This window comes from Labrus mixtus, chromosome 6 (assembly GCF_963584025.1).
Source record: "Labrus mixtus chromosome 6, fLabMix1.1, whole genome shotgun sequence".
Classification (NCBI taxonomy): Eukaryota; Metazoa; Chordata; class Actinopteri; order Labriformes; family Labridae; genus Labrus; species Labrus mixtus.
In genome coordinates, this window is record NC_083617.1 from 24,872,773 (window position 1) to 24,894,271 (window position 21,499).

Below are 21,499 nucleotides of genomic sequence, written 5' to 3' on the forward strand. Positions count from 1 at the left end.
CCAAAACGGCCGTTTGGGGGTGTCTTAAAACCACCTACCTTCTCTGGTCCAAACAAATCCAGAGCATTCAGGACCAGAATCTAAACTTAGAAGGAGGACATACTGGCTGCTGCATAACTGATTGGACTTTTAATGCTCATGTAGTTTTGACAAGATGCCCAGCCTTCATATAGATGTTGGTTAACATTAAAATAGCCACATTTTTAATAGTTAAACTCTACATACATCTGAATTTTTTTGTCCCAGTGTTTCATGTTTTCTGAAACTTAATACACAGTGACATGTTTGACTTTGTGTTGTTGAAATATATAATTTATTGTGATGATATGTAATCTCATAGAGCCCAGCACTGCTTTCAGGGTCTATGAGGAGGTCAGTAAAACATAATTAACCTGGGCAAGGTTGTTCAGATTGCAGTATGTGATTGAGACAATTCCAGCAGATCAACAGAGTGACTCTGCTCAAAATCAACCATTAACCTTTGAGCAGAGCCCTGCCCCCTCAGCATACTCCCACTTCTGCCTTTTGGACTTTGATTCTCAGCGCAGTCAGACAGTTTTAAAGCTCATCAGCGCAGCAGGAAGATCCCAGAGGACAGAGACAAGAGACAAAATGACTCAGGAAGGTTCTGTGGTGAATGTGGAGACGTGGATCTCTGAAAACAGGAACGCCTTCCTGCCCCCGGTCTGCAACAAGCTCATGTAAGTTTCTTTACTGAGACATTAGACACCGAAACATCCAGAGTTCCTCTGCAGAGACACTGAGACATCCAGAGTCCTGTCTGCAGAGACATCCAGGGTTATGAAGCATGAATGTAAGCATTGTTAAAGTGAGTTTGATTTCAGTCCTTTCTCCTCTCAGGCACTTCTTTCAGCTGAACGTCATGTTTGTCGGGGGTCCAAACACCAGGAAGGATTATCACATCGAAGAGGGAGAGGAGGTTAGTTAGTCATCATTCTGTATAAACTCTAGCCGACTCTGATGTTTGTTTAATCTTCACTTCCTGATTTCACAAAAAACACAGTTTCCTCTCTTTACTTTCAGTTTGTCAGCTGGTTAATCTGCTCTCTCTGATAGGAACAAACTCCACACTGCTAAAACATAATCACAATCCCTCCTGACGCAGTAGGAGGTTAGCATGCGTGTTGAGTACTTCAGGTGGTCACATGAAACACAGCATGCTGTTAATCAACAGTTAGAGTTACCTGTTTAAAAATCGTTTTCTGCATGAGACTCAAGAAGATAATGTCTTTGTTTAAACATAAATCTTATAGAGAGTAAAAGGTGGTGTTTATGTGAATGTTGTTTTGTGTCAAACAGCTGTTCTACCAGCTGCAGGGCGACATGTGTCTGAAGGTGGTCGAAAACGGGAAACACAAAGACGTGCACATCAGAGAGGGAGAGGTGAGCTCTAATATGATTCTGCATTTATATATGTTCTGTAGAATCATTTTGCTGTGACCTGGTGTTCCTATGAGCCAGTTCCATCAGACCCTGCAGACTGACTCTGTGTCATGTCATGTCTCTCCTTGGTGCTCAGATGTTCCTGCTGCCGGCTCGGATCCCTCACTCCCCCCAGAGGAAAGCTAACACCGTGGGTCTGGTGGTGGAGAGGAAACGACTGCTGACCGAGACAGACTGCCTCAGGTCACACACTCTGTCTACAAAAAACAAAACAATAAACAGTATATCAATCACAGAAAAATCTCTGCTCTAAAGAGTTGGACTTTAAAACAAATCAGGGGAGCATTCAGAAAAAAAGGGACCACCTCAAAGTGTTAAAACTCTTCACACAATCTTTAAAATCTTCCTGCTAAACATGTGTGTAACGTGTGTGTGTGTTGGTTGTTTCAGGTACTATGTGGACAACAGTACTGATCTTCTGTTTGAGAGATGGTTCCATTGTGAGAACCTGGGAACTCAGCTGGTACCTGTCATCAAAGAGTGAGAGCATCCATCAATCATTCCATCGATAAGTCACTTTATCATCTATGATATAATCATACAATCAGCCCGGTTCTGATTATGTGTGTGTGTGTGTGTGTGTGTGTGTGTGTGTGTGTGTGTGTGTGTTCACACAGGTTCATGGAGTCGGAGCAGTGCAGAACAGGGAAACCTGATCCAAGTGAGTCCATCTGAAGCTTCCTGTGATGACCTTTTTACAGATTCTACCCGACCTGAGCTAATCATACCAATGTGTTTTTTTTTTAATCCAGGTTGTAAACATGTTAATCTCTGCTGTAAAAACAAGCTTTTTGAATGGGTGTGTATATTAATTCCTGTTCTTCTGCAGCAGCCTTTGGTGGACACTTAAGTAACTGCAGGATTTTACACACTAGCATCGGCTTCATTTTTCAACACCAGAGATATATGTGTACTACTGAGCATTAACATGTGTTTCATGTAGCGGAAGATATGATGACTAGTTGCCTATATAGGGTGTCGGAATGGTATATGTTTATACTTCTCATCCAACCACAATCAAATTCATTCTATCTGGATGGCGCGATTTATCTGGATAGGTTTTTTTTTGTGTGTGTTTTTTTGAACGATGACAAGCCAGAATGTAAACAAGCCGAAATGAAATAGGAGTAACGAGGCTATTTTTGAAATGTAAAGAGTAGAAAGTACAGATAATTGCGTGAAAATGTAAGGAGTAGAAGTAAAAAGTCGGCTGAAAAATAATTACTCCAGTAAAGTATAGATACCCAAAATTTCTACTTAAGTAAGGTAACGAAGTATTTGTACTTGACACCTCTGTGTGTAACTTACTATTTACAGTTAAACTGAGACTCACAGGAAACACATGAACGGGACCTCCTCCAGGGGATGGAGTGAACCAAGAATTGAGGACGGTGTTTATTTTGCAGACATACCTGGAGGGGAGAATTTTTATTTCACCTTTAATCTGAACACATGGTCGCTTCTCAAGTTGTTTCCTGAACTGTAATCAATGCAGCCCACAGAGAAGGAAGTCTTTATTCTCGCTAACCGCTGGCTACACCTGAATTTCAGAAGAGTAGGCCATCGCTCCATGAGATGTAAATCCTCATCAGATGATGATGATCACTGAGCTGCTGTGGATCTGGCTCAGAGGCAGAACGGGTCGTCCTCTTTCCTGAAAGTTGACCGTTCAATCCCTGATTTCTTGCGATCATTATTTATTAAATTTTTCTCTCTGATGATGTTTGTGTTAACAGGTGAGAAGTTCAGGGACCCTCCGTTCCAGATGAATTCGATAAACGTGATGTCTCCGTTTAGCTTCAAAGTCTGGTTGGACAATCACAGACCGGCTCTGACCAGTAGAGGGCAGGTCGACATGTTCGGAGAGCAGTTCGAGACACAGGTAGGAGAAAGCAGGAAGCAGGTATAAGCTAACAGAGAGCAAGTAACAGATAACAGGTAAGAAAAAGCAGGAAGCAGGTAACAGAGAGCAGGTAAAAGGTATCAGCTAATAGGGAATAGTAACAGGTTACAGAGAGCAAGCAACAGGTTAACAAAGTGCAGGTAACAAGTAATTGGAAGCAGGTGGTATTAGAGCGCCCTCTTTAGGGCGGGCAATAGGTTACAGAGAGCCGGTAACAGGTGTCAGGGAGATACTAACAGATCACAATAAGTAGGTTACAGGTAACAGGAAGTGGGCAACAGAGAGCAGATTACAAGAAAAAGCAATAACAGAGCAAGTAAGAGGAAATATGTCACAGATAACAGAGAGCAGCTGACAGGACACAGGTGACATATAGAACAGGTGAGAGGTCACAGAGAGCAGGTTGTTCCTCTAGAACACACGCTCATGAAACAGACGGCAGCTACAGAATCATCAGATATTCTTCAAGTTTTATAGTTGATAGAAAATCTAGAAGTCTAGTTTCTTTAGCAACAGTCAGATGGTAATATGCAGTGACAATCAAATATATCAAACAGTATTCATGAACTCTGTCAGAGTTTAAACATGAGCTGAAGTTTACCTCAACATGTAATAGAGACACACCTGATCAGGTGATTAAATTCAGCCTGCTTTATGATGCTGAATTTATTCATGATTTCTGTTACTTATCACCGACTTATCACTTATACTGATTAGCCTCATTCTGCTGCATGAGGATAATGATGATGATGAAGATGATGAAGATGAAGATGTGTGTGTTATTACAGGTGATGGTGTTTGGTGGTGGTCGCACGGAGTCGTCAGTGCAGCAGAGTGATGTGTGGATCTGGCAGATGGTTCGTTACTGTCGTTCATCGTTCTGCAGTTTCACTGTCTGTGTGTCTGTCTGTCTGTGTGTCTGTCTGTCTGTCTGTGTGTCTGTGTGTCTGTCTGTCTGTCTGTCTGTGTGTCTGTCTGTCTGTCTGTCTGTGTGTCTGTCTGTCTGTCTGTGTGTCTGTGTGTCTGTCTGCCTGTCTGCGTGTCTGTCTGTCTGTCAGTCTGTCTGTCTGTCTGCCTGTCTGTGTGTCTGTCTGTTTGTCTGTCTGTGTGTCTGTGTGTCTGTCTGCCTGTCTGCGTGTCTGTCTGTCTGTCTGTCTGTCTGCCTGTCTGTGTGTCTGTCTGACTGTCTGTCTGTCTGTCTGTCTGTCTCTCTGTCTGCCTGTCTGTCTGTCTGTCTGTCTGTCTCTCTGTCTGCCTGCCTGTCTGTCTCTAATAAAGTTTTGTCTCCTCTCTGTGTGTTGAGCAGGAGGGGAGTTCTGCAGTGACCGTGAACCAGCAGGAGTTCAGACTCTCAGCAGGAGACAGTTTACTCATCCATGAACAGCAACAGTGAGTCACGTAACCACGGCACGCAGGGCGCCGTGTGTAATTTCAAAGTGATTCTAGATTGAACTGGAAGCCGATAAGGAGAGGCAAGAACTGGAGTAATACAGGACTGATGACCACCGTGTGTTTTCAATTGCTGCTGCATTATTTGACCGTTGTAGACGTGATGCAGGTGAAGAGAGAGTTGCAGTAATAATGACCACACAACCCAACCATGACAGTAGGTGGACGGCGAGAGTCCACACATCAACACGGGTTATAAAGTGGGAACCTCCCTACACCGGTGTTTCGTCAAGTTAGGCTCATGACCCCTCTAGCTCTCACCGCCCGTAGACCCCACCTGCAGGACGTCTTTAAGCAATCGCATTCTGATGCACAAACGCCAAACAAGCTAACAAAACGGTCACTAGTGCCGAAATAACAGACGAGAGAAGTCTGAAGAAGGTTTGAGAAAGAGTCTATGCTGGGTTAGGCTGTATGCCCCACCGCCCTCTACTCCCAGTTCTCCCAGTAATGACAGATAAATCTGTGACAGCCCCATGTTGGGCCATAATGTCAGCTTGTGATTTAGTCAAGACCACACTAACCGAGACCGAGACAAGACTAAGACCATAAATATCACAGAAAAATAACCATCCAGTGTGCAGAGGGCGTGTCACTTACTTGACTGTAACACCGGGAAGGTTGCCGCAATAACCGCTTGGGAAAAAAATAAAAAATACAAAATTAAGTGCAGTTATTCATTGTTTTAGAAAGAGGTATTTCCCTTCTAATCACAGTAATGGTGTGGAAAAAATAGCCGTTCAGTCTTGATTTAAAATCCTGAGCTGCTGGTGGCGCAGTGGTTAGTGCGCGTGCCCCCGAGGATATAGTCCTCCAAGTGGGTCACCCAGATTCGAATCCGACCTGTGACCATGTCATTCCATACTCTCTTTCTCCTTGATTTCCGACTCCACTGTCCTATCTCTCCAATAAAGGCACAAAAAGCCCAAAAATAAAATCTGAAAAAAATTGTGAGTCCGCCCAGTTTGAGACCGAGACAAGACTGAGTAAAACTGCTTTAGATTCAGAGACGAGACCCAGACCTTCCAAAAAGTGGATTTGAGATTTCGAGTGCTGCAACACTAATGTCAGCTCAGAAAAATCAAATCAAAGCAAACAACCATAGTTGACTAAAGTGATGTACAATAAGAAAACATACAGAGATTAAATTAGCACATCAAGGTAAAAGCAAAATTGGATAACGACCTTTAGGACCACAGGAAGTTAAGGGGTGGAATGATAGGCCGTCTTAAAAATACTGAAATGCACAGGGGGAAAAGTGAGTCTTCAGTCTGGTCTTAAAAGTGCATAAGGAAGGGGAACACATAATATCAGAGGTAGTCTACTCCAGAGCATCAAAATGTACGATAACTCTGCCTTTAGCCTCGACCGAGGATATCAGCTGGGCTCTGGATAAATAAATAAAAAGGTGATTTGGTGGGAGTGAGATGCAGTCTGACTTCATCTGCAGAAATCTAACTGTTGTTGTGTTTGTGCAGGTATGAGTGGACGAGGGAGGACGGGACTGTGGCTCTGTTTGTGGTCCAGAACCCAGAGAGGAAGAGACCCTGAACGCCACACACGTGATACGTGATAATACACAGAGAGAACATTTCCTGCATACGAGTGCAAACTCAAGGTGTTTAATTTTTTGTAAATGCATATATAGATGGATAAATCATCAGACAGACAACTGAATTAAATCAACTTGAACTTGATCAGTGAATAAATTTAACACAAGAATAAACTTTTAGTTATTGCACTTTTTACCGCACTGCTTTTGATTAGCAGCTTTAGTTACTGTACAGACGTATACACCCCTATTCAAAGAAATGCTTTAATTATTCTAATAAACTGGAATATTAAAGGAGCGTTCAGTAAGATGTGTAGTGAGTGAAATGATAAAGTGACCTCACTATATGATCAGACATTAAGGAAACATGCTATGTTGAAGTGCTGGCTTCTCTGACAACAATGCAGCAGCCAGTATGTCCTCCTTCTAACTTTACATTCTGCTCCTGAATGCTCTGGATTTGTTTGGACCAGAGAAGGTAGGCGCTTTTAAGGCCCCCCCACACGGTGGTTTTGGACGCCCCTCGGTTTGCCAGATATGAGAGCAGTTATCAGGTCAAACCAACAGGTGTTGCAGCGATGGAAGCGGGCAAGAGAAGTGGTTCAGATAGAAGTGATTGTACCCGACCTAAAAAGCCTCTGCATGTTTCTAATAAGCTCCACGAGCAGAAACGTGCTCAAACTAGGATCAATATTGGAGATGCTTTTGAAAAATGGAGAGAGGTTAGAACACAGAAAGGTTTACAGACCGATGCAGAGCTGGATAAACACTGAAGCTTCAGTGTACACCAAATGGCAACCTGCATGAGCATGGACTCTAGAGAGGAGGGGGCGGGGGGGGGGGGGGGGGGGGGGGGGGCAGCTCTCTATAATGTTTAGAATTTGGACTGCAGTACCCATTTTAAACATTAGGAGTCAGAGTTACACATAAAAGCTCCTCCCTTTGGTTAATCTGTAACACAGCTGAAAACAAACGAGGTAAACGATTCTATCAACGCTGCAAATATATGACGGCTTCATTGACCATGATGCTTTGCTGCAGATTAAACTAGTCCACCCAATAAAAAGGAGATAAAATGAGCTCAACCTTTAACAACAATGACAAGCAAAATGCAAAATCTGCTTCAATAAAAACATCAAATGTATAGGTAACACTTTACGACACTTTTCCTCTAAATGCTCACATTTCTATACTTTTACGTCAGGATTCACACTAAATTTCCATCGATGAAGGATCAGAATATTTCTTCATTGCAGTATTCTGTTTGTTCATGTATCATTACATGCAGGTCATATTATAAATCAGTCACTCATTCATGTGATAGAGAAAGTGAACATTGATCATGTAAGTGTTGGCTGAAATAAAACAGTAAATTTCACTCAGTTTTTATGTGAATTCGTTTTTATTTCATGTGATTAATATTTCTGAATATGAGGAACATCAGGTTAATAAATGAACATCTGTCGTGATGAATTTGTAAGTTCTTAGCTTTTTTTTTTAACACAGTCTCACATTGTTTCTTCTTTCTCTTACAACATGACATTTATTTATTCCTTTATAAGCCTTCATGTAAACCCCGATCTCATCTGTGGTCTTAATCTCTAGTTTCAAGTCTCCTTCAGCATGATGCTCATTTCGTCAATTATGGGAATGTTGGAGGACTTAGGGCGGGGCTACCTGTGATTGACAGATGGAAACCATGGTGACCCGTCAACAGGATGGAAAAGTAACTATGTGTATCCTGTCGACCAAATATGGTCATTTCTGGTTCCTAAAACAAGAGAGTGATGACAAAAATCTCAAATTGAGTCTTAAGGCTACAGATCAATGTGTGACGTCACAGCAGTCACGGTGGCCACGCCCACTTCTTCTCCAGCCCGTCGTCTGTCCATCCTTTAAATATCAAACGATAATAAACATCTCATTAAAGTGAAGTCCATCCGTGTATTATCTGTTCGTAGTTTAGGCTGATCTCAGGTCAGTCTTTCAGTCTCATCTTCAGCGTGTTCTTGATCACATGATGCTCTGCGATAAATGCCGCCAACGCCCAGAAAACAGCGTACTCCAGTGTCACCAGTCCTCTCAGGTTAAACCTGTAACCTGAGTAGTCCCAGGGACACGCCCCCAGCAAGCTGAGCCCCGCCCCCCAGCTGAACTCCCACAGGTAGATGAACAGAGTGTAAGCGGTGAGACGGGCACTCAGAGGCCAGTCCCGAGCCAGGAGGCGGAACCTTAGGTGCTCGATAACAAAGATGGCGCAAGCGTACATGGGCAGCGCCCACAGACTGCTGTGCCCCCCAAGCCTGAAGTCCCCAGAGCCAAGCCCATCCCACAGCGCCGTGAAGACCACCTCACAGAGACAACCATGCAGCGCGTACACGTAGAGACGCACCGCCGCCGAGGGAGGACGACCGCCTTCATCATCATCAGTGTGGTCATGTAACCACTCTGGGGCGCCATTTTTAACTTCAGAGACTGAAACACAGAAACATTTTATTAAAGTACAAGTGTTTAACCTGTTTCTGGCGTGCAATTGCTGATATAGTTTGATCGGAACCTGTCGGCGAGTGGCCTAGAGGCAGGAGATATATATATATATATATATACTGTAAATAATAATGGTCACCCATCTGTTCCTGCAGGGGGCGCTGGAGTCCCATCGATGGCGGTCTCCATGCTGGAAATGCTGTCTCAGTCTAACTTTCAGTCAACCTAACGACAGACTGAGAGCTGGAGCTGAGGCGGGTTTTAAGACTCCTGACAAACCGTTACACCGCGCCCACCTGTCAATCATGTCAGCTACACGTCTTGTTGTGAATAACTCTTATCCTTCATCAAATCAAAACTGATGAGTCATCAAAACATTCACCCCCCGTACAGTGTGTGTTGATCGAGACATGAGCTAATCAGACCTATTTGGTTTTATGAACCAGGCTGTAAACATGTTAGTCTCTGCTGTAAAAACAAGCTTTTTAGAACATGTGTGTATGTGACTTCCTGTGCTTCTGCAGCCAGCCTCTAGTGGATACTCGAGGAACTGCAGGATTTTACACTTCAGCATTGGCTTCATTTTTCAACACCGGAGGTTACTGCTCCGTGTGAACAAGCAACACAGGAAGTGTTCATGGAAATATTAACAGGTGCAGGTTTGAAAATGTCTTTAAAACGTATTTTTCTTATCAACACTATAGTAACCCCCCCCCCGCAGAGCGTAAACAGTCCTGTTTCCTTCCTCCTCCATGAGCGTGCTCTAATGTGGATTAACGGGCTAATAGCTCCGATTAGTAACCTGAGGATTATCTACCGCAGGTTTTCACTCTGCACGTTCAAAAAGAGCTGTTTGTCTTTAATCCAAATCAACTAACCCGTCCTTTTAATTCAATTACTATTTACTAACAATGAAAGAGTTAATAAGCGTCCTCCTGTGGATCATCACCTGAGCATGACGTGATGCCGACAGATCAAACAGGAGTCCGTTCATCAGTAGATTAACGACCATAAAGTTACATTATTTTAGTAATTAGGCGAATCACATCCAAACAAATAACACTACAGTATTACAGGTGTGTTTCATACTTACCTGTACAGTTTGTTTCAGGTATAAAGGTGTGAACAGGTGTTCAGTGAGTGAAGTACCTTTACACACACCTGAATACAACAGTTCTTCACCCTGAGTCCGTCTGCAGGTGCTCATCTGTATTCATGTTAATCATCGACGATAATAAAAGATCAACACGGATAAACACTGATTATTAACAGTTTGATCCCCTCACCTGTTCGAGTATCACCTGGTTTTCTCCTCGCAGGAACTTCTCTCGCCTCCATCCCTGAGCTGCAAGTGTGTCTGTGTGTGTGTCTGTGTGTGTGTGTGTGTCTGTAATCCCTCTGCTTCCCCGTGTGTGTGCGTTTGTGTCTGGTGTGTGTGTGTCCTGGGCTAAACATTAAGCTGCTCCATGTTATCACAGTGACATGGTGTGTGTGTGTGTGTGTGTGTGTGTGTGTGTGTGTGTGTGTGTGTGTGTGTGTGTTAGGACGTGAGTGAGACGATGACCCAAGAAGTAAAATCCTGAGGATGATGTGTGTGTCTCTGTGTGTGTGTTAACATGTAAAGCCAGTTAAAGTATTGATCTGGCAGATTAATAATATGTGTAAAGCACACAGCGAGTCACAGATGTGATGTGTGTGTGTGTGTGTGTGTGTGTGTGTGTGTGTGTGTGTGTGTGTGTGTGTGTGTGTGTGTGATCAGTGTAACACAGCAGCTGGGCGTGTCAGAGAAGATGACAAAAATAAACACTCAAACTCCGACACACACAGACGGAGTGCTAAACTTATTACGGATGTTAAATCCACATCATCATCAGTTTAATGCATTTTGTGCAAACTGTGATTTTCTGTTGTTTCTGTAGTGTGAAATGTGTGTAGTTGTAGTGTGTGTATTTGCAGATAGCACTGGATCAGGCATCCCCAGGGCTGCCCTGATAGATCTACGGTGGCCCGGAAGACCCAGACAATCATTAGCAAAACGCTTAAAGATCCCTCATTATCCTCCATGTTCACCTTTCATGTTATCAGTCAGACCTTAAGAGTAGCTTTGTATGATTTGTAGCTTAAAAAAACCCTCCTTATTTATCTGAGACTGGCGTCAGTAAAAACCCTCACTTCAGCTGCTGTCTCTTTAAGGATCTCCTCCCCACGTGCCCACTTTCTTCTGATTGGCCAGCTCCCTGGAAGCCTCCTGAGGGGCAGAACGCTGCAGGGCTGCCATAGGAGGGCTGCTCTCCAGTGCTGAGAGAAGAGAGTCTGTGTAAGACGTTTAACTGGCTCACATAGAGGCTTGAAACCGTCTCCTGAAATTCTTGGTTTCATATAGGGGAACAATCGAGTGATTAGCAGAACAAGCGGTTTACCGCCCCCTGCAGACTTATCCTGGGATTACTCCAACATACGTTTACCTCATGATCTGAACCTTTGTCCATTGTAACACTACATGAGAGTTTAAAAATGGGGATCAGCAGAAAAGGTCAACTGCAAAGGAGCGGTTCATTCACAGCATGTTACAGGGTTTGCATTTGTTTTGGACTTCATGTTATTTAATTTGCAATGTTTATGAACATGTTGCCTGTTTTTAAAAAAAAGGTCAATCTGGAATATGAGATGTGCTGGTACAAAAGACGCTCTGCTTTTGGGGATCCCCCAGAGTGAAAAATGGTTTCAACTTAATTTTTTTATGATGACTTCCTTTGTGTTCAGTAAAGTCCACAAGTTTCAGTCAGTTTCAGTACCATCTATTTTGACCATGTGGAGTTTTGTAATCCTGCAAGCTACCTGAATGCTAGTCAAGCTCTCAGCCTACGGTGACGTTGATCGTTGTGAAGTACAGACCATCAGCCCGCGAGTCTCTCTGCCCACCTCCTCTGCTCATTCGTCTTTAACTGAGTAGTCTTTTCAATCAAACAGCACTCCTCAAGCTTTATTTACTGAACAGTACACCACTGTTTGCCTAAAATGCAGCACTATGACCTGATAAGGGAGAAAATATATATTAAAACTGGCGCTGCCTCCCTGGTCTGCATCATCATGTATCCCAGCACGCTTACCTCGGTGAAGCATCCATTTAAAAAATACAATGAATGGGGGCAAATTTGGCTGGTGGTGGCGGCTGCACACGCAACCTTGACGGTGCTTGCTTCAGCGTAAAAAAACATGTATATGGGTCCCACTGTGCACCGGAAAGTAAGGTATTAAAAGTGTGTCTTTTACACTGAATGTTAAGGTAAGTCTTTCTGCTGTTACCAAGCTTTGCACTTGTCTGCCGGTGCATTTATTAGATGTCATAAAGTCGTTTATTAATAATGAAAATTAAAGATAAGAGCACACCCACCCACACACACACACACACACACACACACACACACACAAACACACACACACACCCCCCCCCCCCCCCCCCCCCCCCCCACACACACACACACACACACACACACACACACCGAATAAAGACACACTGTATTAATGTGAGGCAGAGCTGTGTGATCACAAAGTGTGTGTCTTAGCAGATGTGTGTGTTTGTTCAGTTTGTTATCTATTAAAACAGTTATCTTTAGGATCAGAGTCCAGGATTTGAACAAACACACATTCAGTCTGCAGAGTCAATGACCAGAGAGTCGCACACGCATGTGTACGCATCCTCGCTCGTACACACACACATTGCATGCATTGTTCACACTGAGCTCTGTGTGCGTTTTATTCTACAATTCTGTAAAAGTTTGAGTAGGGAAATCAGCAGAGAACTTAGTCAGTGTAAATGGTAAATGGACTTTAGCTTGTGTAGCGCTTCCTATGTATCAACTAGTTGGAGATACAGCGCCCTGGGTTCTTCTCTTAGAACTCACGTTAATCTTATTACTATTATTGCTCCTTTAAGTTTATATGTCCTGTATTTGAACCTACCTTACCTTGCTTCCTCGTACACAAAATGAATTAAATGACTTTAAATTACCTTTAAACACTGTTTTTAAATATGCTTATTTATTAAACCGACCAAGAGGTAAATATGCATTTTAAAGTATTTATTGACAATTATCAATGTCTTTACCTTTTAGTAAATGAAAGCAAACAAAACACACTCTCGGCACTCATTTAGAGTATCAGAAAAACTACCACGAGGTAAATGAAATGATAGGCAAGTACCCTTTAAACCTGACTAATGGCACTCTTGAGCCACCATACGCAGGCTCTTATGATACTTATCTAGTTGGTCATCAAAATACCATGAGACTATTTAAACTGACCAGAAGAAATAACCAGCTATTACTAGTTCACTTTAAGTGCTTGAATCCGTAAGAACACATTAATACACTCTTAACACTTTAATGTGGGCCCACACAAAAATAACAAAAGCCGGCATTAAAATAAACAAAACCCCCATTGCAGGCCTGAATTGAGTTCGATGCAATGAACGTTGGCAGTACACTGAACAGGACACCACTGTTTGCCTAAAATGCAGCATTATGACCTGATAAGGGAGTAAATAAATAAAGTAGTAATTTTAATATTATTTGGCAACGTGTACAATTTATTTCAAAACAAACTTTTATTTTAAGCCGCTAGTTGGCCGGCGAGCGCTGCGATTGAATAGTTTGAGAGCCGCAGTGCATTGTGGGACGGTTCAGTATAACCAGTATACCCATTTCATACTTGTTTAATTTCATGTTGGCCGGTCTAGTAAACATCCGGGTATTTCTTGCATACACAAAAATGCATACTATGATTTTGGATCACACTAAAGCCAATGTGGCGTCACGTTTAGCAGGCTATAATATGAAAGTAAGCCAGAATCAATCTATTTTTTTTTTTGAAAACTAAAAACACAGAGAGCAATTTCTGACCTGTAAAGATTTTTAACTGTCACTAGTGATTAAGCATTTGTTTAATTAGAAAACTCAAAAGCAACACAATGGCTGTATCCGAATTGCCAAGTACCTACTCAATCTGTCAGTAGTAAGTACCTACTATCCGTGCTATATGCTGTTTAGTACCTACTATTCAGTAGGCGCGCACAGTAGACAGATATTTGTTCCTACTTCGTCTGATTCATTCAGTAAGGAAATGGTGTCATTTACATTTCCCAAACCGGCTGCATCTACCTGTTTTTTTTGTTTTTTGTTTTTTGTTTAGCTTTATTCAAGAAGAGTAATGCGCATATACAGTCAGGTAAACAAAAAACAATATCACAATGTAAATCAAGTAAAAAACAGATTAAATAACTAAATAACATACAGTACATAAAGAAAAGTACAAATGAAAGACAGTAATATACAGAATATAAAATAAACCAATAAAGATGCATTTAAATAGTGAAATCATTATTTAAATAGAGGGGGAAATGTTTTATAATAATGCAGACATTTGTTTTATTTTCTGTTGTTAATTTAAAGTAGTGATTTCAGTCGGGACTTTAACTCTAGATTAAAAACTGATTCAATTAATCCACGCTCATTTGTTTTGATTTGGAGGCGCACGTGAAGTGACGATTTACGTTTAATTTCGCACAGCATTGTGGGTGGTAAAATAGAATTCATTTCCTGAAAGCACGCATCCGATCCATACTGCATAAAACCCGGAAGGTAGTATCCATACTGAAATGTTCAGTATACTGAGGTGGACCCAAAAAATGCATACTGAATGACCACGAAAGTTCAGTATACTGAAAATGTTCCGGTTGTGATCATCCTGTACTGACCTGTTCCAATATGGCGGCGGTCATGAAGCAGGCGCAGGTGTTACGGTTCAAAGAGTGACCCTGTTAAACTGGCGACATTCAGCCGAGAAGGCGGAAAGTGTCCTAAACGATTGTCTCTGTGTTTACTTATTAAATGAATATCGGATTAGTATTTTGACATTGTAATAAAAAATAAAACTAAACACAGAAGCATTCGGTAGGACACTTTCTTCTGAAACAAATGTTGTAACCACGACAACCGCGGACGCTTTCGACTTAAAGTCTCCAGTTAACATGGTCACTGTTTGCACCGTAACACCGGAAGTAGTTTACTAACAGGGTTCTACGATCAGCGGTGAGCAGATAAATAAGTCTATTACACATCCATGACATACACTAAGAAGAAATGAACAACTACGCACATATAATCCATGTATTATGAGATGTTTCGTGTAAATATTAACCCTGTTTGTGCACGGTAATCCCGCTCAGACGTTTTTTTAAATCACTTCCTGAAATACAGTGTGTTATCATTCCTCCTTTATGACGGCCTTCACTGTGTTCTCGTACATTTTTAATTAAATATTAACGTTTATGTAGAGTCAGCAGAAAGGGATAAACAACGATAAATAGCCCGGTCCTGTCCGGTAACCGTCCCAGGTTTATAAACGGATCTGCGGCCGCTGAACAGTGAGCTCCAGTGGCGCAATCGGTTAGCGCGCGGTACTTATATGACAGTACAATGTAGAGCAATGCCGAGGTTGTGAGTTCGAGCCTCACCTGGAGCAGTCTTTTGATACTGACTCATTGTAAGGCTCTGGTGAACCTACCTCTTATTTATCGCATCAGAAATCAGAGAACATGGGGAGTCCTTGTAGTTGATCTTTGTGAAACCGTGAATCATTTACAAGAATTACGACTATCATATTTATTTGAATATGTAATCTAAGGGAAATATAACAAACCACCGTAACACTTCTATTTATAGCCCAGGCTTTTTTTTTTTCTTACTTCAACACATGAAAGTACCCTGCCTTTATTTGGGACAGGTGGCAACACATCACAGGCTTTGAATTATTTTAAAACTAAACTCTTGCAAAGCATAATAATTACAAATTTACACCAGAAAGTATATTTAACTGTGCATAAAATTAGGATATCAATAAATCAAAATAACTAATTTGACTTTGTTTGTAAAGCAGAATGCAAGCCTGCCTCACTTCCTGTACACATACAAGCATTATCCTTGGACAGATGTTTATCTTTCATCTTTATTTTCTACTTTTTGTCCTTCTTAATTTTGATCCACAAACTATTCCAACAGCAAATGCATAGGGGCCTCTAACTTAGAGCAGCCTTTATTAATCAAAAACATGCAGCGACACCGGGCTAGTATAAGGGACTGGAACCTTAAATTGGGATGGGCTTTACGGTAAGTTTTATAGTACATGCAAAAAGGATGAACGTAGTAAAATTATTTAAAGCAAACAAAAACAGTCCACATATGGGTCAAAAAGTATTTATGTCCTATTTATTAAATTATATTCCCATGTTTTAAAGTCACCTTTTTTATACTAACAAAGCGCTTTGCATACATTCATTCTTAATTCATGACGAACAAAATCAAAACATGTTCTTTAAGTAGGCCTAATGTAAAATACTCATAAACTCTCTTCACTTCAGTGGTACTGCCAGCAGGGGACAGCACCTCTCCGTCTCTGATTTGATCTACTCATTAAAAGTGACATAACTCAAACTCCCAGTACATTAATGTGTTCATTACATGTTTAATAATATAATAATTTACACATTGTAAACAAGTTATTGAATTATTGTTCTTATTGTGGCATTTGATTGATTTAAAGATTGATGTTCTTTGATAAAATGTATACATTTTATCAAAGAACATCAATCATATATGATTGGGGAAATGAGGAAGAAGAAAAGGATTTACAAATTTAAATCTGGATCACTAAATTCCTGTCTTATATATTTTTTATGCTGTTTTCTTCCTGGACCAATAGATTCATTATCTAAAAACTAACCCTAAAATGTTTTAAATCTCAATGGAGGAATACAAACACTTCACTCCTATGGGTTAGAACACGCTCTCTCTTGTCCTTCCACTAGGTGTCACTGTTGTCCTATGATTGGACGTCCCCGTCTGTTTTTGCTCTCTGGTACAGATTGTGAGAGCTTGACTGTGATTGGCTGTTTCTGCAGTTTGAATGAAAACACTCCAGCTCCCCCGTGCTCCCTGTGTTTATAATAAGTTGTATTATTATTCAGAGGGCAGACATGACCGGCACATAGGACGTCTGAATATGTTTATTTTTCCGATATGAGAGGAAGGAAAATGTTCTTTCTGACATGTGAACTCTGGCTGCTCCTGCATACATGAAAGTTAAACATCAAGCAGACTTTTTCATCCGTGCAAACTTTCCATTAAAACTTTTAGAGAGTCATGTAGGAGGACCAATGAGGAGCCTACTTAATGTGCATGAGTAATGAAAAGACATGTGGACACACACACACACACACACACACACACACACACACACATCATAAATCCCTGTCATCTTCCAGATTAAATCACAGATGATTTATGTGATCGATGATGAATGTCAGGCTTATAAACGAGTGGCGATTAAACTGAAAACTTTATTTACGTGTTCAGACTTCACACCTGAGTTCGATCAGTCCACACAGCAGAAAACTCTCAGGTCGTTTTCACACATGCACTCTTTTCAGGCAGGCTCATGCACGTGCAGGAACATATTTTCACTTAGGGGTGCTGCGCGGTACAAAAACTCCCTAACCCTAAATAACATACTGATCCCGTTACACGCTGCAGTCACCGTTTATGGAAAGGCCCTGAAGGTTGTTACGATTGGCTACAACCCCAAATTAAATAATGCAACAATCATTTGTAGCTCAAAGTGAGAACAACGATATATTGATAGTGTGCTGCATAAAGATCTGTGTTAAAGGCCGGATGTCCAACTCGTCCAAAATATCCAGACGGACGTGCAGCGAGCGCAGCAAAGTGAGGTGAGAGAGGAAGCAGGAGTAACCAGTAAATGGCAGAAATGGCTACTCTTAATTTTCCTCCCAAATGTTTTTTGAGAAGTGTCCCGTCCAGCAGAGGATAAACTGCATCTGTTATTAACAGTGACACGTAAGACTCCTCTTGCATATTTGGTCGGTGTGTATTAGCCAATTAGAGGAGGAGTAGGGAGGTCGTCCTTTCACCTTCCTAGGAAAAAAAATAGCAGGGGCGCTGGTGGCGCAGTGGTTAGTGTGCGCGCCCCATGTATGGAGGCCATAGTCCTAGGCTATATTCCCTACTCTCTCTCTCTCCCTGATATTCAGCTCTATCCACTATCTCTCCATTAAAGGCACAAAAAGCCCCAAAAAGAAAACAAAAAAATTGCAGCATGCTACTGAATATTGTAAATCAATCAATGAAGACTGAAAAATTTGTGGTTATACTCCGTATACCTGCGTATACCCCTGCCCCCCCCCCCCCCCGCTCTTCCTGAATTGCTTTTTAGCAGGAGGCAAGACATGGCATATAATAAACGATGATGCAGAAGTGAAAGACAATGTAAGTCGTGTGCATACAGTCTCTTGCCGTGCGCTGGTTGCAGGGTATAAATGTCGCCTCCACCCAAAATCGGAGTGAAACTTTCTTTTCTTTCGCACATGCTGCTCCTAAAGGACGTGAAATAAACAACGTGTGTCGTCATGTTGGCTGAGTTCATTATTTATCCAGTCTGTGATTAGTCTGCTTACACGAATCTCTTTTCCCATGAACAGTTTACATGTGCACATAGTTTAACATCTAAATCTGAAACACACACACACACACACACACACACACACACACACACACACACACACACTCCTCCCTCCGGTCACCATGACTTTTATATTTGTGTATTTGTATATTTGCTGCTTTGTTGCTACAGCAAACACAATAACCTTCATGTTGCATGAGTCAGGCATGTTTCATCACCGTCCACATTCTTCACATGGACTCAGGGATCAATAATCAGTCACTCTGTATGTGTGTGTGTGTGTTACAGAGTGTGTGACAGTGTGAGTTAGAAGCTGTAATAAAGAGGAACACCCCCTCGAGTAGAGCCCTGCACCGGACTTCTGACCATTATCACCCACTCCAACAGTGTATGTGATCTGCTCTCTTCTATGCCTGTCAAATTCTGACCATTCACGTAAACACTGTGTTCAATTAATTGAATGATAATATACAAGAAATACATTACAAAGCATCACACAGTGCTCAGAGCTTCCTGAAATATTTCGGGCACGCTGCAGGTGTGAACACAAGCGTCCACATTTTTCTCTCTGATCAAAGATCCCAGGAGAGCCAAAGTGAGAACGCAGCAGGAAACATTCAGGAGAACTGTGTGGGAGTGGGAGAGGGTGCAAAGTAATGTTTGGTGGCTGTGGCTCAGTTGGTAGAGCCGTTGTCTCTTAACTGGAAGGTTGGGGGTTCAATCCCCAGCTCTTGTAGCAACATGTCCGATGTGTCCTTGGGCGAGACACGAGGTGCTCCCACTGCTTCGTCAGCGGTGTATGAATGGATGAGTTATTTCTGATGGACTCTTTACTCAGCAGCCTCTACCATCAGTGTGTGAATGTGTAGGTGTGACCTGCGGTGTAAAAGCACTTTGAGTGGTCAGAAGAATAGAAAAGAAATATACAAGCTCAAGTCCATTTACTGATATGGACCAAAACTCATATCTCGATATTGTTTAGCTGAATGGCGATACTCGATATATGTATTGAATTTAAAAAGTAATATTATAAAATAAAAATGTTCCTTAAATACAATAAAAGAGAGAGAGAGGAGGAGCAGGGTTAAGAGAGACAGACAGTCAGTCATCATCATTGAGATGAGAAAAAAGTGACCTGGCACCTATAACGATATTTTAATGCAACTTAAACTATATCGATATTAACGATATTGTCTTACCCTTATCTTGTTTGAAAATATATCGATATATCTTAAAAACTTGATATATTTCCCAGCCCTAGTGTGTACAAGAAAGTGTCTTTCCTCTCTCTGTGTTCTGTTCTCTGCATGTATCACTGTCTCATATATGCAGACAGGCTAACGATGTGTGTGTGTGTGTGTGTGGATCTGTCTGCACCCTCCCTATCTCTCCCTGTGGGCTCATGACGGGCGGTGTGGAGGTTGGAGCTGCTGACATGAAGAGAAGGTTCAAAGAGATGGAGCAGGCAGAGAGCGAACAGAGCGTCTTTATGTTCACCTGAGAGCAGCCTGGGAAAACTCGGCAGACCCCCCTCCCCCCCCCCACACACACACGCAGGGAGGTGAGCTACAGGTGCTGCAGGGTGCTGCTCAGGCTCCATCATTTGTCAGCATGCGATGTATAAACTCAGTCAGAAGTGTGTTTCAGTCAGAGCTGAGGATGATGATGATTCAGTGTGTGTGTGTGTGTGTGTGTGTGTGTGTGTGTGTGTGTGTGTGTGTGTGTGTGTGTGTGTGTGTGTGTGTGTATTCTTAGTACCCAGGGTTGAGATTAGCTGCGGCATTAATGGATGCGTCCCTCCTCCTCCTCCATCACATTCCTTTGTCCCAAACACACACTCTCACATTAACAGCCTTATGTGACCCCCACGCACATTTACTCGCCCCCCCCCCAGGCCTGTAACATCAGAGCAGACCTCCCTGATCCCCCTTTAGGCAGCATGCAGACCTGTTAAACCAACACAGGCCCAGGTCTTTGTCCTGGTCCTGGTCTGGAGTGTGTGTGTTGGTTTGGACGGACTGAAGGTTTGGACAGAGTTAGATCCCCTCTAATACTACAAAAACACACGAAAACACACACAGCAAGAGCCCGGACCAGGACCTCGGCTCTCCCCCTTCACCTGCTCACACACACACACACACACACACACACACACACACACACACACACACACACACACACACACACACACACACATACACAAGCTTTTCTAACATGTGCACTCCTGAAAATCTCAACAAGATTTCAGTACAGGCTGCCCCTCAAATCTTCCTGACTTTCCCTGTCAGATCGTGTGTGTGTGTGTGTGTGTGTGTGTGTGGGGGGGTGTGTCTGAGATGGCAGCACATGACGCAACGAGAACGACACCAAAGTTGCAGACAAAGCGTCAAAGTCTAATCATGGATGTATTATAGAATGGACACAGCATTGGAGCCCCGTTCATTCCTACGAAAGCTGCTCAGTGGCGCATGAAGCCAAAAAAAGTCAAACTTCTTTATGTAAAAGTACCCGGATCTTCTCCGTTACCAGGCCAATAGACCATGTGCACTTGGAGTCACAGTCCTGTGTGATCCGATCTGTGTCCCAATTAAGGGAAGCTGATGTATCCGGCAATTCAAAGTCTTTCTGGGCTCAATGGCGCCACGTGACGCTGCAGTACCAGGTTTGGCCACTATGGAAGTTAGGCTTCACTGCTTGGTGCACTTCCTGGGGGCTTAAATCTGACACTATGATGTCAATTTTTTGCCTTTATTTCAATCCTATGTGTAGTTCGACACATTCACAATATCAGAGAGCGCAGAAGAACAAACTTGAGAATTGGTTACTCACCGGCCGGATATAAACATCATCACTCTTGTGTCCGTTTACTACACTCAGAATAACCACGATAAGCAAAAATTCTACTTTGAGTTCACCACCCTGGTATGGTTCTCAAAGACTCAGTTAGCTGCTAGTTGTTGATAACATGTAAATAAAATAAAGTTCTAATGTGACTGGTGGTAAAAAGTGGAGCTCAGACTTGTTGGACGGTCTGTTAGTCCAATAAAGCTCACAGAGAGAGACAGATTATTAGTCTGATATTTACATGAACAAATCTCCAAAAGGCTCCA

General features: G+C 42.3%; 2 protein-coding genes and 1 non-coding gene across 3 annotated transcripts; 2 read left to right on the forward strand and 1 right to left on the reverse strand.

Annotated features, from left to right (window-relative positions):
- The first annotated feature begins 536 nt into the window (after positions 1-536).
- haao (3-hydroxyanthranilate 3,4-dioxygenase) lies at positions 537-6,666 on the forward strand. The gene is made up of 10 exons (XM_061040706.1): positions 537-701; positions 862-940; positions 1,321-1,404; positions 1,541-1,647; positions 1,855-1,944; positions 2,082-2,125; positions 3,201-3,346; positions 4,156-4,224; positions 4,674-4,756; positions 6,295-6,666. The coding sequence occupies exons 1-10, from the start codon at positions 613-615 to the stop codon at positions 6,365-6,367; spliced, it is 864 nt and encodes a 287-aa protein (XP_060896689.1). The 5' UTR covers positions 537-612; the 3' UTR covers positions 6,368-6,666.
- A 1,355-nt stretch (positions 6,667-8,021) lies between these two features.
- LOC132975844 (transmembrane protein 229B-like) lies at positions 8,022-10,506 on the reverse strand. The gene is made up of 2 exons (XM_061040678.1): positions 10,142-10,506; positions 8,022-8,843 (listed from the first exon to the last, which is right to left on the reverse strand). The coding sequence occupies exons 1-2, from the start codon at positions 10,308-10,310 to the stop codon at positions 8,347-8,349; spliced, it is 666 nt and encodes a 221-aa protein (XP_060896661.1). The 5' UTR covers positions 10,311-10,506; the 3' UTR covers positions 8,022-8,346.
- A 4,777-nt stretch (positions 10,507-15,283) lies between these two features.
- On the forward strand, positions 15,284-15,377 carry trnai-uau (transfer RNA isoleucine (anticodon UAU)). Its single transcript has 2 exons — positions 15,284-15,321; positions 15,342-15,377. It is a non-coding gene; the product is annotated as a tRNA-Ile (tRNA).
- The last annotated feature ends 6,122 nt before the right edge of the window (positions 15,378-21,499 follow it).

Coding starts and splice junctions, on each gene's coding strand:
- haao (XM_061040706.1), top strand. CDS start 613: ATGACTCAGGAAGGTTCTGTGGTGAATGTGGAGACGTGGATCTCTGAA. Junction 3,347..4,155: donor GAGAGCAGTTCGAGACACAG/GTAGGAGAAAGC, acceptor GTGTTATTACAG/GTGATGGTGTTTGGTGGTGG. Junction 4,757..6,294: donor CTCATCCATGAACAGCAACA/GTGAGTCACGTA, acceptor GTGTTTGTGCAG/GTATGAGTGGACGAGGGAGG.
- LOC132975844 (XM_061040678.1), bottom strand. CDS start 10,310: ATGTTTAGCCCAGGACACACACACACCAGACACAAACGCACACACACG. Junction 8,844..10,141: donor ACCAGGTGATACTCGAACAG/GTGAGGGGATCA, acceptor TCTGTGTTTCAG/TCTCTGAAGTTAAAAATGGC.